We start from the raw sequence: 15,554 nt of genomic DNA on the forward strand, positions 1-15,554 counted from the left end.
AGTCAGTGTGTCTGTATGAACCCCTCTCTCTCAGTGCAGTGTTAATGTACTGGAGTGTCCAGTCAGTGTGTCTGTATTAACCCCTCTCTCTCAGTGCAGTGTTAATGTACTGGAGTGTCCAGTCAGTCAGTGTGTCTGTATGAACCCCTCTCTCTCAGTGCAGTGTTAATGTACTGGAGTGTCCAGTCAGTCAGAGTGTCTGTATGAACCCCTCTCTCACAGTGCAGTGTTAATGTACTGGAGTGTCCAGTCAGTGTGTCTGTATGAACCCCTCTCTCTCAGTGCAGTGTTAATGTACTGGAGTGTCCAGTCAGTCAGTGTGTCTGTATGAACCCCTCTCTCTCAGTGCAGTGTTAATGTACTGGAGTGTCCAGTCAGTCAGTGTGTCTGTATGAACCCCTCTCTCTCAGTGCAGTACTAATCCAGCCCTTTCTCTTCAGTCTTCCAGAGATATGCAGTGCTGTTTGACCCAGCTCTCTGTAGGTGAATGCAGTTCAGAGTGACCTCACTCCGCTCTCCAGCAGGGTACAATGGGGGGCTTATGGTCATAAAGGCCCTGTAGTTCAGAGCTCTCAGGCCATTGTCAGTCCGAGCTATAGAGAGTAAACTACAGAGCACACAATGTTACACACACAAACACACGTATAGACTCGCACAGTTAGAAAAACACATTCAGACACACACAGAGACACACACTTACACAGTTAGATGTAAACTCACATAGACACACAGACACACACGAGAGCTGAGAGCAGTATACACACACACAGACACACACAAGAGCTGACAGCAGTATACACACACACAGACACACACACAAGAGCTGACAGCAGTATACACACACACAGACACACAAGAGCTGACAGCAGTATACACACACCGACAGACACACAAGAGCTGACAGCAGTATACACACACACAGACACACAAGAGCTGACAGCAGTATACACACAGACACACACAAGAGCTGACAGCATTATACACACACACACAGACACACACGAGAGCTGACAAAAGTATACACACACAGACACACACACAAGAGCTGACAGCAGTATATACACACACAGACACACACACAGACACACACGAGAGCTGACAAAAGTATACACACACAGACATACACACAAGAGCTGACAGCAGTATATACACACACACAGACACACAAGAGCTGACAGCAGTATACACACAGACACACACAAGAGCTGACAGCAGTATACACACACACAGAGACACACAAGAGCTGACAGCAATATACACACACACAAGAGCTGACAGCAGTATACACACACAGACACACACACGAGAGCTGACAGCAGTATACACACACACAGACACACACACGAGCTGACAGCAGTATACACACACAGACAGACACACGAGAGCTGTCAGCAGTATACACACACACACAAGAGAGCTGACAGCAGTATACACACACACAGACACACAGAAGAGCTAACAGCAGTATACAGACACACACAAGAGCTGACAGCAGTATACACAGACACACACACAAGAGCTGACAGCATTATACACACACACAGAGACACACAAGAGCTGACAGCATTATACACACACACAGAGACACACAAGAGCTGACAGCAGTATACACACACTGACACACACAAGAGCTGACAGCAGTATACACACACACAGACACACACACACAAGAGCTGACAGCATTATACACACACACAGAGACACACAAGAGCTGACAGCATTATACACACACACAGAGACACACAAGAGCTGACAGCAGTATACACACACTGACACACACAAGAGCTGACAACAGTATACACACACACAGACACACACACAAGAGCTGACAGCATTATACACACACACAGACGCACACAAGAGCTGACAGCAGTATACACACACACAGACACACACACACAAGAGCTGACAGCATTATACACACACACAGACACACACAAGAGCTGACAGCAGTATACACACACACAAACAAGAGCTAACAGCAGTATACACACACAGACACACACAAGAGCTGACAGCAGTATACACACACACAGACACACAAGAGCTGACAGCAGTATACACACAGACACACACAAGAGCTGACAGCAGTATACACACACACACGAGAGCTGACAGCAGTATACACACACAGACACACACACAAGAGCTGACAGCAGTATACACACACAAGAGCTGATAGCAGTATACACACACACAGACACACACACAAGATCTGCAGCAGTATACACACACAGACACACACAAGAGCTGACAGCAGTATACACACACATAGACACACACAAGAGCTGACAGCAGTATACACACACACAGACACACACAAGAGCAGACAGCAGTATACACACACAGACACACACACACAAGAGCTGACAGCAGTATACGCACACACAGACACACACACAAGAGCTGACAGCAGTATACACACACACAGACACACAAACAAGAGATGACAACAGTATACACACACACAGGCACACACACAAGAGCTGACAGCAGTATACACAGACACATGAGAGCTGTCAGCAGTATACACACAAACACAGACACACGAGCTGACAGCAGTATACACACACAGACACACACACACACAAGAGAGCTGACAGCAGTATACACACACACAGACACACAAACAAGAGCTGACAGCAGTATACACACACAGAGACACACACACAAGAGCTGACAGCAGTATACACACACACAGACACACAAACAAGAGCTGACAGCAGTATACACACACAGAGACACACACACAAGAGCTGACAGCAGTATACACACACAGACACACACACAAGAGCTGACAGCAGTATACACACACAGAGACACACACACAAGGGCTGACAGCAGTATACACACACACAGACACACACACAAGAGCTGACAGCAGTATACACACACACAGACACACACACAAGAGCTGACAGCAGTATACACACACAGAGACACACACAAGAGCTGACAGCAGTATACACACACACAGACACACACACAAGAGCTGACAGCAGTATACACACACAGAGACACACACACAAGAGCTGACAGCAGTATACACACACACAGACACACACACAAGAGCTGACAGCAGTATACACACAGTTTCTCCCCATAGGCGTTTTAAACGCCGCTCGCTGTCCTGTGCTGCCGCCTGCTGGCCGCCCTGGGGAATTGCAGGTGACCGTCTTTGACTTGGCCGCCGTGCGCTTCTCCGCGCGACCGCACTCGTGTCCGCCCGGGCCGCCGCGGGTCCTGTCCGGGCCGAGCCGAGCCGAGCCGAGCCGAGCGCGCGGGCGCCCGCAGTGCGTGAGTCATCGTGCGAGGCGTGCTGCCACACACGCGCGCGCGTGTGCGCGGTCGCGGGACAGAGGCGGGGGGAGAGGGGGCGGGAGGAGAGAGAGAGAGAGAGAGGGGAGTACAGGTGTCTCCCGCCAGCCCGCGCGGCTCGGCTCAGTCGTCAGCGGCAGGGAAGCGCGTTACTACAGACACCCGGGCTTCCACGCACCGACAGACACCCGCGACCACACGCGCGGACAGCAGCCCAGACACCCGCGACCACACGCGCGGACAACAGACCAGAGACACCGGCGCTCACAGACACGGACACCTGAGGACACGCACAGACAGACACCCACTAGAGCCCACGCACAGACACCTGCGCTCACGCAAACAGGCGCAAACAGGGGGCTGCAGGTTTACACGCGCGCACGGGTCGGTCCGGCGCATAGGTGTGGGAAAAAACCACCGGGACTCTCGCGCTCCCGCCCCCGGGCGAGCAGTGGTGTTCACGCGCTCGGGCACGCCGGGAGAGCCGCGGGCGGACACCCACGCGTGGACCGAGGGCGGAGCCGGCGGTGGTGCGTGGTCCAGCGCGGCCCGGAGCGGTGAGTGGGGCGGTACCCCGCGGGGCAGGGGGCGTGTAACGGTCACGGAATGTCGCAGCAGGTCGCCTCTGGCGAGAAGGTGCGGCTGTCGTACGGGAGGAGCAGCAGGGAGCTCTGGGTCCGAGTCCAACCTGGGGAACCCTCTGTGTGGAGCCTGCACGTTCTCTGTGTGTTGGTGTGGGTTAGCGGCCACCCTCCTGACTCGCCCGCCCCGTGAATCTGTGTGTCTGTGTGTACTTGTGTGTCTGTACAGCATGTGTGTGTGTCTGTGTGTGCTTGTGTGGCGATGTGCATGTGGGTGAGTGTGTGTGTGTGTTTATTTGCATGTGTATGTGCACGCACCTCAGTGCGAGCGGCTGTGTGTGTGTGTGTGTTCGTGGTTCTGCGTGTGTGCATGCATGTGCCTCTGTGAAAGTGTGTGTGTGTGTGAGTGTGAGAGTGAGTCTGTGGTTCTGTGTGTGTGCATGCATGTGCCTCTGTGAAAGTGTGTGTCAGTGCCTGTGTGTATCGGTGTGTGAGTTTGTGGTTCTGTGTGTGTGTCAGTGCCTGTGTGTGTGTCTGTGTGTGAGTTTGTGGTTCTGCGTCAGTGCCTGTGTGTGGAGGTGTGTGTGTATCTGTGTGTGTGTGTCAGTGCCTGTGTGTGTATCTGTGTGTGTGTGAGAGAGTTTGTGGTTTTGTGTATGTGCATTCATGTGTCTTTGTGGAGGTGTATGTATCTTTGTGTGTCAGTTCCTGTGTGTGTGAGGTGTGTGTACTGTATGTCACTGCCTGTGTGTGTGAGGTGTGTGTATGTCAGTGCCTGTGTGTGTATCTGTGTGTGTGGAGGTGTGTGTGTCAGTCCCTGTGTGTGAGGTGTGTATCTGTCTGTGAGTCTGTGTGTGTGTGTGTGTGTGTGTGTGTGTGTGTCTGTGTGTGTGTGTGGTGTGTGAGGGAGTGTATCTGTGTGTGTGTGGTGTGTATCTGTCTGTGAGTCTGTGTATCTGTGTGTGTGGTGTGTGAGGGTGTGTATCTGTGTGTGTGTGTTTGTGTGTGTGTGGTGTGTATCTGTCTGTGTGTCTGTGTGTGTGGTGTGTGAGGGAGTGTATCTGTGTGTGTGGTGTGTAAGGGTGTGTATCTGTATCTGTGTGTGTGTGTGGTGTGTATCTGTCTGTGAGTCTGTGTATCTGTGTGTGTGGTGTGTGTGTGTGGTGTGTGAGGGAGTGTATCTGTGTGAGTGGTGTGTATCTGCCTGTACCCCTGTACCTCCTTACCCGTGTCCCCCTGTCCCTGTACCCCTGTACCCCTGTGTCCCCGGTTCTGGACCAGGTGTCTGGTCAGTATTCAGATCCCCAGGCTGACAAGCTGTGTGGACCGGCGCCTGACCCGGTTCTGGACCAGGTGTCTGGTCAGTATTCAGATCCCCAGGCTGACAAGCTGTGTGGACCGGCGCCTGACCCGGTTCTGGACCAGGTGTCTGGTCAGTATTCAGATCCCCAGGCTGACAAGCTGTGTGGACCGGCGCCTGACCCGGTTCTGGACCAGGTGTCTGGTCAGTATTCAGATCCCCAGGCTGACAAGCTGTGTGGACCGGCGCCTGACCCGGTTCTGGACCAGGTGTCTGGTGTCAGTATTCAGATCCCCAGGCTGACCCGGTTCTGTAGTGCCTGGCAGATGCGGTGTGGGGGACTGGGGTACCTCTCTCCCTGCTCACAGGATCTGGAGAGCGACGCGGCCACGCAGGAGGCCGGGCTGAGCTGCCCTCCTCCACACACAGGCGGCCCAGGCTGTCGCTAATTAATGACCTGCTCTTAATCAGCTCCTCTCCTCTCCCCCCCGTCAGCGCAACATGACTCTCTCCAGCGCCCCCCCCCATCGCAGAGGCAGCACTCCCCTGCCCATCAAGCACCAGCTCAGGAGGGAGGAGGCCGTGTCCGAGGACGGCGACTGGACGTCCGGCCTCGCCGGGCCGAGCCCTCCGCCAATCAGCTTCGGCCCCGCCTCTGAAGAGGCAGAGGGCGGAGACAAGGACGCGGGGGAGACAGGCTGCCCCCCCGACAGGGATGAAGACGGACCAGTTCGGATCGCGCTCCTGGGGCAGAACGGGGTGGGGAAGTCCTCGCTCGCCAGCGCCCTCTCTGGGATAAACGACAGAACTGCATCCGTCGACTCCGACAATGTTGTTGGTAAATTAACACTGACAGAGCAGTGTGAGACTCTCCAGGCTGGACTGGACTGACTGGACTGTGATCTTGATTAGTGATTAACTGAGATTATAATCAGACTCCACTGACACTGACAGAGCAGTGTGAGACACTCCAGGCTGGACTGGACTGACTGGACTGTGATCTTGATTAGTGATTAACTGAGATTATAATCAGACTCCACTGACACTGACAGAGCAGTGTGAGACACTCCAGGCTGGACTGGACTGACTGGACTGTGATCTTGATCAGTGATTAACTGAGATTATAATCAGACTCCACTGACACTGACAGAGCAGTGTGAGACTCTCCAGGCTGGACTGGACTGACTGGACTGTGATCTTGATTAGTGATTAACTGAGATTATAATCAGACTCCACTGACACTGACAGAGCAGTGTGAGACTCTCCAGGCTGGACTGGACTGACTGGACTGTGATCTTGATTAGTGATTAACTGAGATTATAATCAGACTCCACTGACACTGACAGAGCAGTGTGAGACTCTCCAGGCTGGACTGGACTGACTGGACTGTGATCTTGATTAGTGATTAACTGAGATTATAATCAGACTCCACTGACACTGACAGAGCAGTGTGAGACTCTCCAGGCTGGACTGGACTGACTGGACTGTGATCTTGATTAGTGATTAACTGAGATTATAATCAGACTCATTGACACTGACAGAGCAGTGTGAGACACTCCAGGCTGGACTGGACTGACTGGACTGTGATCTTGATTAATGATTAACTGAGATTATAATCAGACTCCACTGACACTGACAGAGCAGTGTGAGACACTCCAGGCTGGACTGGACTGACTGGACTGTGATCTTGATTAGTGATTAACTGAGATTATAATCAGACTCCACTGACACTGACAGAGCAGTGTGAGACACTCCAGGCTGGACTGGACTGACTGGACTGTGATCTTGATTAGTGATTAACTGAGATTATAATCAGACTCCACTGACACTGACAGAGCAGTGTGAGACTCTCCAGGCTGGACTGGACTGACTGGACTGTGATCTTGATTAGTGATTAACTGAGATTATAATCAGACTCCACTGACACTGACAGAGCAGTGTGAGACTCTCCAGGCTGGACTGGACTGACTGGACTGTGATCTTGATTAGTGATTAACTGAGATTATAATCAGACTCCACTGACACTGACAGAGCAGTGTGAGACTCTCCAGGCTGGACTGGACTGACTGGACTGTGATCTTGATTAGTGATTAACTGAGATTATAATCAGACTCATTGACACTGACAGAGCAGTGTGAGACACTCCAGGCTGGACTGGACTGACTGGACTGTGATCTTGATTAATGATTAACTGAGATTATAATCAGACTCCACTGACACTGACAGAGCAGTGTGAGACACTCCAGGCTGGACTGGACTGACTGGACTGTGATCTTGATTAGTGATTAACTGAGATTATAATCAGACTCCACTGACACTGACAGAGCAGTGTGAGACACTCCAGGCTGGACTGGACTGACTGGACTGTGATCTTGATTAGTGATTAACTGAGATTATAATCAGACTCCACTGACACTGACAGAGCAGTGTGAGACTCTCCAGGCTGGACTGGACTGACTGGACTGTGATCTTGATTAGTGATTAACTGAGATTATAATCAGACTCCACTGACACTGACAGAGCAGTGTGAGACTCTCCAGGCTGGACTGGACTGACTGGACTGTGATCTTGATTAGTGATTAACTGAGATTATAATCAGACTCCACTGACACTGACAGAGCAGTGTGAGACTCTCCAGGCTGGACTGGACTGACTGGACTGTGATCTTGATTAGTGATTAACTGAGATTATAATCAGACTCATTGACACTGACAGAGCAGTGTGAGACTCTCCAGGCTGGACTGGACTGACTGGACTGTGATCTTGATTAATGATTAACTGAGATTATAATCAGACTCCACTGACACTGACAGAGCAGTGTGAGACTCTCCAGGCTGGACTGGACTGACTGGACTGTGATCTTGATTAGTGATTAACTGAGATTATAATCAGACTCCACTGACACTGACAGAGCAGTGTGAGACACTCCAGGCTGGACTGGACTGACTGGACTGTGATCTTGATTAGTGATTAATTGAGATTATAATCAGACTCCACTGACACTGACAGAGCAGTGTGAGACTCTCCAGGCTGGACTGGACTGACTGGACTGTGATCTTGATTAGTGATTAACTGAGATTATAATCAGACTCCACTGACACTGACAGAGCAGTGTGAGACACTCCAGGCTAGACTGGACTGACTGGACTGTGATCTTGATTAGTGATTAACTGAGATTATAATCAGACTCCACTGACACTGACAGAGCAGTGTGAGACACTCCAGACTGGACTGGACTGACTGGACTGTGATCTTGATTAGTGATTAACTGAGATTATAATCAGACTCCACTGACACTGACAGAGCAGTGTGAGACATTACAGACTGGACTGAATGTACATTGACCATATTTTTATTTGAAATTATAATTCTAAAGCATTAAACAACTACTGATTATAATCTATACCAAGGAATTAAAGGCTGATGTGACTCTATTCCAGAAGATGGATATGTGAGGACAGTGATAGTGGATGAAGAGGAGGTAACCGTCATTATATACGACAACTGGAAACAGGTGGATCTCCGTCTCTATCTCTGAGATTGTGTGTTTAGTTGGTTCTGTTTTTTATGTATCAGTCTGTGTGTCTGTATTAACCCCTCTCTCTCAGTGCAGTGTTAATGTACTGGAGTGTCCAGTCAGTCAGTGTGTCTGTATTAACCCCTCTCTCTCAGTGCAGTGTTAATGTACTGGAGTGTCCAGTCAGTGTGTCTGTATTAACCCCTCTCTCTCAGTGCAGTGTTAATGTACTGGAGTGTCCAGTCAGTGTGTCTGTATGAACCCCTCTCTCTCAGTGCAGTGTTAATGTACTGGAGTGTCCAGTCAGTCAGTGTGTCTGTATGAACCCCTCTCTCTCAGTGCAGTGTTAATGTACTGGAGTGTCCAGTCAGTGTGTCTGTATTAACCCCTCTCTCTCAGTGCAGTGTTAATGTACTGGAGTGTCCAGTCAGTCAGTGTGTCTGTATGAGCCCCTCTCTCTCAGTGCAGTGTTAATGTGCTGGAGTGTCCAGTCAGTCAGTGTGTCTGTATGAACCCCTCTCTCTCAGTGCAGTGTTCATGTACTGCAGTGTCCAGTCAGTCAGTGTGTCTGTATGAACCCCTCTCTCTCAGTGCAGTGTTAATGTACTGGAGTGTCCAGTCAGTGTGTCTGTATGAACCCCTCTCTCTCAGTGCAGTGTTAATGTACTGGAGTGTCCAGTCAGTCAGTGTGTCTGTATGAGCCCCTCTCTCTCAGTGCAGTGTTAATGTGCTGGAGTGTCCAGTCAGTCAGTGTGTCTGTATGAACCCCTCTCTCTCAGTGCAGTGTTAACGTACTGGAGTGTCCAGTCAGTCAGTGTGTCTGTATGAACCCCTCTCTCTCAGTGCAGTGTTAATGTACTGGAGTGTCCAGTCAGTCAGTGTGTCTGTATTAACCCCTCTCTCTCCAACAGGACCTGTCTCTGCTGAACTGTGAAGTGTGTTTGCTGGTGTTCTCAGTGACAGACAGGCGCAGTTTCCATCGTGCAGCACAACTCCGCCTCCAACTGCGCGAGAGTCACCCCCAAACCCCCATCATCCTCGTGGGGAACAAGACTGACCTGGTGAGGTCACGGGAGGTCAGCGCAGAGGGTGAGCCAGCTTTGTGTTGTGGCTTCATGCAATGAAATTTCTTTATACAGTATGTCTAAATGGACACTCTGCTGTACAGGCTGGTCTCCCTGACAACTCCCCTTCATTGAGATGAGGTACAGTTTCTCTCTCCTCCTGATCTGTGCAGGTTGGGGTACAGTCTGGGGTACAGTTTCTCTCTGCTCCCCTGGTGTGCAGGTTGGGGTGCAGTCTGGGATACAGTTTTTCTCTCCTCCTGATCTGTGCAGGTTGGGGTACAGTCTGGGGTACAGTTTCTCTCTCCTCCCCCTGATCTGTGCAGGTTAGGGTAATGTACTGACTGGACTGTGATCTTGATTAGTCATTAACTGAGACTGTAATCAGACTCCACTGACACTGACAGAGCAGTGTGAGACTCTCCAGGCTGGACTGGACTGACTGGACTGTGATCTTGATTAGTGATTAACTGAGATTATAATCAGACTCCACTGACACTGACAGAGCAGTGTGAGACTCTCCAGGCTCGTGCAGTGTTAGTGTCCAGTCAGTGTGTCTGTATTAACCCCTCTCTCTCAGTGCAGTGTTAATGTACTGGAGTGTCCAGTCAGTCAGTGTGTCTGTATGAACCCCTCTCTCTCAGTGCAGTGTTAATGTACTGGAGTGTCCAGTCAGTGTGTCTGTATGAACCCCTCTCTCTCAGTGCAGTGTTAATGTACTGGAGTGTCCAGTCAGTCAGTGTGTCTGTATGAACCCCTCTCTCTCAGTGCAGTGTTAATGTACTGGAGTGTCCAGTCAGTGTGTCTGTATGAACCCCTCTCTCTCAGTGCAGTGTTAATGTACTGGAGTGTCCAGTCAGTGTGTCTGTATGAACCCCTCTCTCTCAGTGCAGTGTTAATGTACTGGAGTGTCCAGTCAGTGTGTCTGTATGAACCCCTCTCTCTCAGTGCAGTGTTAATGTACTGGAGTGTCCAGTCAGTCAGTGTGTGTGTATTAACCCCTCTCTCTCTGTCTCTCTCAGAGGCTCATTCCAGTGCTCTCCTGTTTGAGTGTCAGTACTATGAGATCTCTGCTTCTCTGGATCACTGCACCTCCGAGCTCCTCGAGGGAGCTGTCCGCTGTGCACGGGGCTGGTCCACCTGGCAACCAGGCAGCGGGGGGGTCGGTGGTGTGTTTGGGCTGGTCAGAAGGGAGAGTCTGACCTCAAGGGCTAAGAGGTTTCTGTCCAGTCTAGTTCCACGTTATCCCAGTAGTGCAGGACGATTCTTTCGGCAGAAGTCACGTTCTTGTCATGATCTTAGCTCTCTGTGATACTGAGAGGGATGGAGAGACACTGAGAAGATAAGGAAACACTGAACATAGAAACCTATACAAGACAAAGATTAATAAAAACCCTGAAATAAACACTAGAGACTCTCCTCACACAGAGAGATTAATACAGACACTAATATAGACCCTAGAGACATTCCTCACATAGAGAGATTAATACAGACCCTAATGTAGACCCTAGAGACACTCCTCACACAGAGAGATTAATACAGACACTAATATAGACCCTAGAGACACTCCTCACATAGAGAGATTAATACAGACCCTAATATAGACCCTAGAGACACTCCTCACACAGAGAGATTAATACAGACACTAATATAGACCCTAGAGACACTCCTCACACAGAGAGATTAATACAGATCCTTATATAGACCCTAGAGACACTCCTCACACAGAGACATTTATACAGATCCTTATATAGACCCTAGAGACACTCCTCACACAGAGATTAATACAGACCCTAATATAGACCCTAGAGACACTCCTCACACAGAGAGATGAATACAGACCCTAATATAGACCCTAGAGACTCTCCTTATAAAGAGAGATTAATACAGACCCTAGAGACACTCCTCATGAAGAGAGATTAATACAGACACTAATATAGACCCTACAGACACTCCTCACATAGAGAGATTAATACAGACCCTAATATAGACCCTAGAGACACCCCTCACACAGAGAGATTAATACAGACCCTAATATAGACCCTAGAGACACTCCTCACACAGAGAGATTAATACAGACACTAATATAGACCCTAGAGACACCCCTCACACAGAGAGATTAATACAGACACTAATATAGACCCTAGAGACACTCCTCACACAGAGAGATTAATACAGACCCTAATATAGACCCTAGAGACACACCTCACACAGAGAGTTTAATACAGACCCTAATATAGACCCTAGAGACACTCCTTGCACAGAGAAATTAGTTTGGACCCTAGAGACACAATTAAGATGGATTTATATAGGCCCTAATACATAAACATTATAGATACAACTAACACAGTCACCAGAAACATAATTAAAGAAAAAGATGAATATATACTTTGGATATGTCTCCTTCATGAAGTGTGATTTGACTGTTGTTGAGACCATAGAGTCACAACTAACACAAGCATTAATGCAATATCTAATTCAGACTAGTATTTATTCTGATTTTTGACCTCAGTCTATTCTGTCATATTTTAGTGGCATATATTGTACATTACACAAATCATATTTATAATTGTCTGTTAATAAGGACATAGGCAGAATTAACATTGGCACTAGCACTAGATTCTATAATATCTTCTCTACATGAAATGTATGTGCACAGTCAAATTATCTCATTACTAGAGGAGACAGTAAGAGAGGTCAGTAATAAACACAACAGGACAGGAGACACAGTGAGAGAGAGGAGATCACAGAGAAGCCCTCAGTAATATATACTACAGGACAGGAGACACAGTGAGAGAGAGAGAGGAGATCACAGAGAATCCCTCAGTAATAAACACACAACAGGACAGGAGACAGTGAGAGAGAGGAGAGCACAGAGAATCCCTTGGTAATACACACACACAACAGGATAGGAGACACAGTGACAGAGAGAGGAGATCACAGAGAAGCCCTCAGTAATAAACACACACAACAGGACAGGAGACACAGTGAGAGAGAGGAGATCACAGAGAAGCCCTTGGTAATACATACTGTACAACAGGACAGGAGACACAGTGAGAGGGAGAGGAGATTGCAGAGAATCCCTCAGAAAGAAACACATTCGAACCGTCAGATGACAAAACTGCAGGAATGGAAAAGAGATTAATTTAATTTTAATTATATGTCATTCTTAAGCCATCTCACCTCAATACTTTGAATTTCAATATCTGTAAATATGATTACAATACTGTATCGTACAGGACTTGGGACTAGCTTGTCACACTTTGTTAAAGAATAAATATGATTTTGTTCAGATTTCTTCTAGTGTGTTTTGTGAAGGTTATTGATTGTAAATCTAAAGATTTCCACCAAGACCATCGGTTTGATAGCAATAGTCTGTCAGTGTGTAAGTATGTCAGTTACTGTCAGACACCCTGAGTACATCACTCAGTCACTGTGTCTGTCAGTGTGTAAGTATGTCAGTTACTGTCAGACACCCTGAGTACATCACTCAGTCACTGTGTCTGTCAGTGTGTAAGTATGTCAGTTACTGTCAGACACCCTGAGTACATCACTCAGTCACTGTGTCTGTCAGTGTGTAAGTATGTCAGTTACTGTCAGACACTCAGAGTACATCACTCAGTCACTGTGTCTGTCAGTGTGTAAGTATGTCAGTTACTGTCAGACACCCTGAGTACATCACTCAGTCACTGTGTGTGTCAGTGTGTAAGTATGTCAGTTACTGTCAGACACCCTGAGTACATCACTCAGTCACTGTGTCTGTCAGTGTGTAAGTATGTCAGTTACTGTCAGACACCCTGAGTACATCACTCAGTCACTGTGTCTGTCAGTGTGTAAGTATGTCAGTTACTGTCAGACACTCAGAGTACATCACTCAGTCACTGTGTCTGTCAGTGTGTAAGTATGTCAGTTACTGTCAGACACCCTGAGTACATCACTCAGTCACTGTGTCTGTCAGTGTGTAAGTATGTCAGTTACTGTCAGACACCCTGAGTACATCACTCAGTCACTGTGTGTGTCAGTGTGTAAGTATGTCAGTTACTGTCAGACACCCTGAGTACATCACTCAGTCACTGTGTCTGTCAGTGTGTAAGCATGTCAGTTACTGTCAGACACCCTGAGTACATCACTCAGTCACTGTCTGTCAGTGTGTAAGTATGTCAGTTACTGTCAGACACCCTGAGTACATCACTCAGTCACTGTGTCTGTCAGTGTGTAAGTATGTCAGTTACTGTCAGACACCCTGAGTACATCACTCAGTCACTGTGTCTGTCAGTGTGTAAGCATGTCAGTTACTGTCAGACACCCTGAGTACATCACTCAGTCACTGTGTGTGTCAGTGTGTAAGTATGTCAGTTACTGTCAGACACCCTGAGTACATCACTCAGTCACTGTGTCTGTCAGTGTGTAAGTATGTCAGTTACTGTCAGACACCCTGAGTACATCACTCAGTCACTGTGTGTGTCAGTGTGTAAGTATGTCAGTTACTGTCAGACACCCTGAGTACATCACTCAGTCACTGTGTCTGTCAGTGTGTAAGTATGTCAGTTACTGTCAGACACCCTGAGTACATCACTCAGTCACTGTGTCTGTCAGTGTGTAAGTATGTCAGTTACTGTCAGACACCCTGAGTACATCACTCAGTCACTGTGTCTGTCAGTGTGTAAGTATGTCAGTTACTGTCAGACACCCTGAGTATATCACTCAGTCACTGTGTGTGTCAGTGTGTAAGTATGTCAGTTACTGTCAGACACCCTGAGTACATCACTCAGTCACTGTGTCTGTCAGTGTGTAAGTATGTCAGTTACTGTCAGACACCCTGAGTACATCACTCAGTCACTGTGTGTGTCAGTGTGTAAGTATGTCAGTTACTGTCAGACACCCTGAGTACATCACTCAGTCACTGTGTCTGTCAGTGTGTAAGTATGTCAGTTACTGTCAGACACCCTGAGTACATCACTCAGTCACTGTGTCTGTCTGTGGGTGTCAGACAGTAACATTGTCAGTGTCAGTCAGGCACTGTGTCAGTGTGTCAGTCAGGCACTGTGTCAGTGTGTCAGTCAGCCTGTGAGTGTGTCAGTCAGTCAGCCTGTGAGTGTGTCAGTCAGGCACTGTGTCAGTGTGTCAGCCAGGCACTGTGTCAGTGTGTCAGTCAGCCTGTGAGTGTGTCAGTCAGTCAGCCTGTGAGTGTCTCAGTCAGCCTGTGAGTGTGTCAGTCAGGCACTGTGTCAGTGTGTCAGTCAGCCTGTGAGTGTGTCAGTCAGTCAGCCTGTGAGTGTGTCAGTCAGGCACTGTGTCAGTGTGTCAGTCAGGAACTGTGTCAGTCAGTCAGCCTGTGAGTGTGTCAGTCAGTCAGCCTGTGAGTGTGTCAGTCGGGTTCTTACTCGGAGACACACTACAGAACAACCCCAGGCGCTAAGAGAGGCAGAGAGAAAGGTGGAGTGCCGAGGCGGACAAGGTGACAGTTGCCTGGTGACTGTTGTCAAGGAAACCAGAGTCTGGATTCTTATGACAGAGGAATCCTCTCACCCAGCTTCTGCGAGGGAGGGAGAGGAGAACTGGAGGAAGAAGAGAAAGAAAAGTCATCTGATAACTGGGAGCAGATCAAGTAATACAGAGCCAGGAGAACAGCATGAAATATTGAGTGTGTGAGTCACTACCTCCATGACTAATTTAGTGCTTCAGTTACTGAGAAAGTCAAACAATACCTTCATAAGTCAACTTGAGTTTCTAACACAATAATAAACACACACACAACAGGACAGGAGACAGAG

At 48.5% G+C, this 15,554-nt stretch overlaps 1 protein-coding gene across 2 annotated transcripts; it reads left to right on the forward strand.

Annotated features, from left to right (window-relative positions):
- Positions 1-3,378: 3,378 nt before the first annotated feature.
- LOC148809729 (GTP-binding protein REM 2-like) lies at positions 3,379-13,074 on the forward strand. 2 transcript variants are annotated; one of them, XM_088909220.1, is made up of 5 exons: positions 3,379-3,875; positions 5,695-6,037; positions 8,640-8,713; positions 9,628-9,805; positions 10,803-13,074. In XM_088909220.1, exons 2-5 carry the CDS (start codon positions 5,701-5,703, stop codon positions 11,090-11,092), a joined length of 879 nt encoding a protein of 292 aa, XP_088765346.1. In that variant the 5' UTR covers positions 3,379-3,875; positions 5,695-5,700; the 3' UTR covers positions 11,093-13,074. The 2 variants fall into 2 exon arrangements, with proteins under 2 accessions (XP_088765346.1, XP_088765347.1); XM_088909221.1 differs by having other exon boundaries at positions 8,643-8,713.
- The last annotated feature ends 2,480 nt before the right edge of the window (positions 13,075-15,554 follow it).

This window comes from Atractosteus spatula, unplaced genomic scaffold, assembly GCF_055471065.1.
Source record: "Atractosteus spatula isolate fAtrSpa1 unplaced genomic scaffold, fAtrSpa1.hap1 Scaffold_120, whole genome shotgun sequence".
Lineage (NCBI taxonomy): Eukaryota > Metazoa > Chordata > Actinopteri > Semionotiformes > Lepisosteidae > Atractosteus > Atractosteus spatula.

Coding starts and splice junctions, on each gene's coding strand:
- LOC148809729 (XM_088909220.1), top strand. CDS start 5,701: ATGACTCTCTCCAGCGCCCCCCCCCATCGCAGAGGCAGCACTCCCCTG. Junction 8,714..9,627: donor TATACGACAACTGGAAACAG/GTGGATCTCCGT, acceptor TCTCTCCAACAG/GACCTGTCTCTGCTGAACTG. Junction 9,806..10,802: donor ACGGGAGGTCAGCGCAGAGG/GTGAGCCAGCTT, acceptor TGTCTCTCTCAG/AGGCTCATTCCAGTGCTCTC.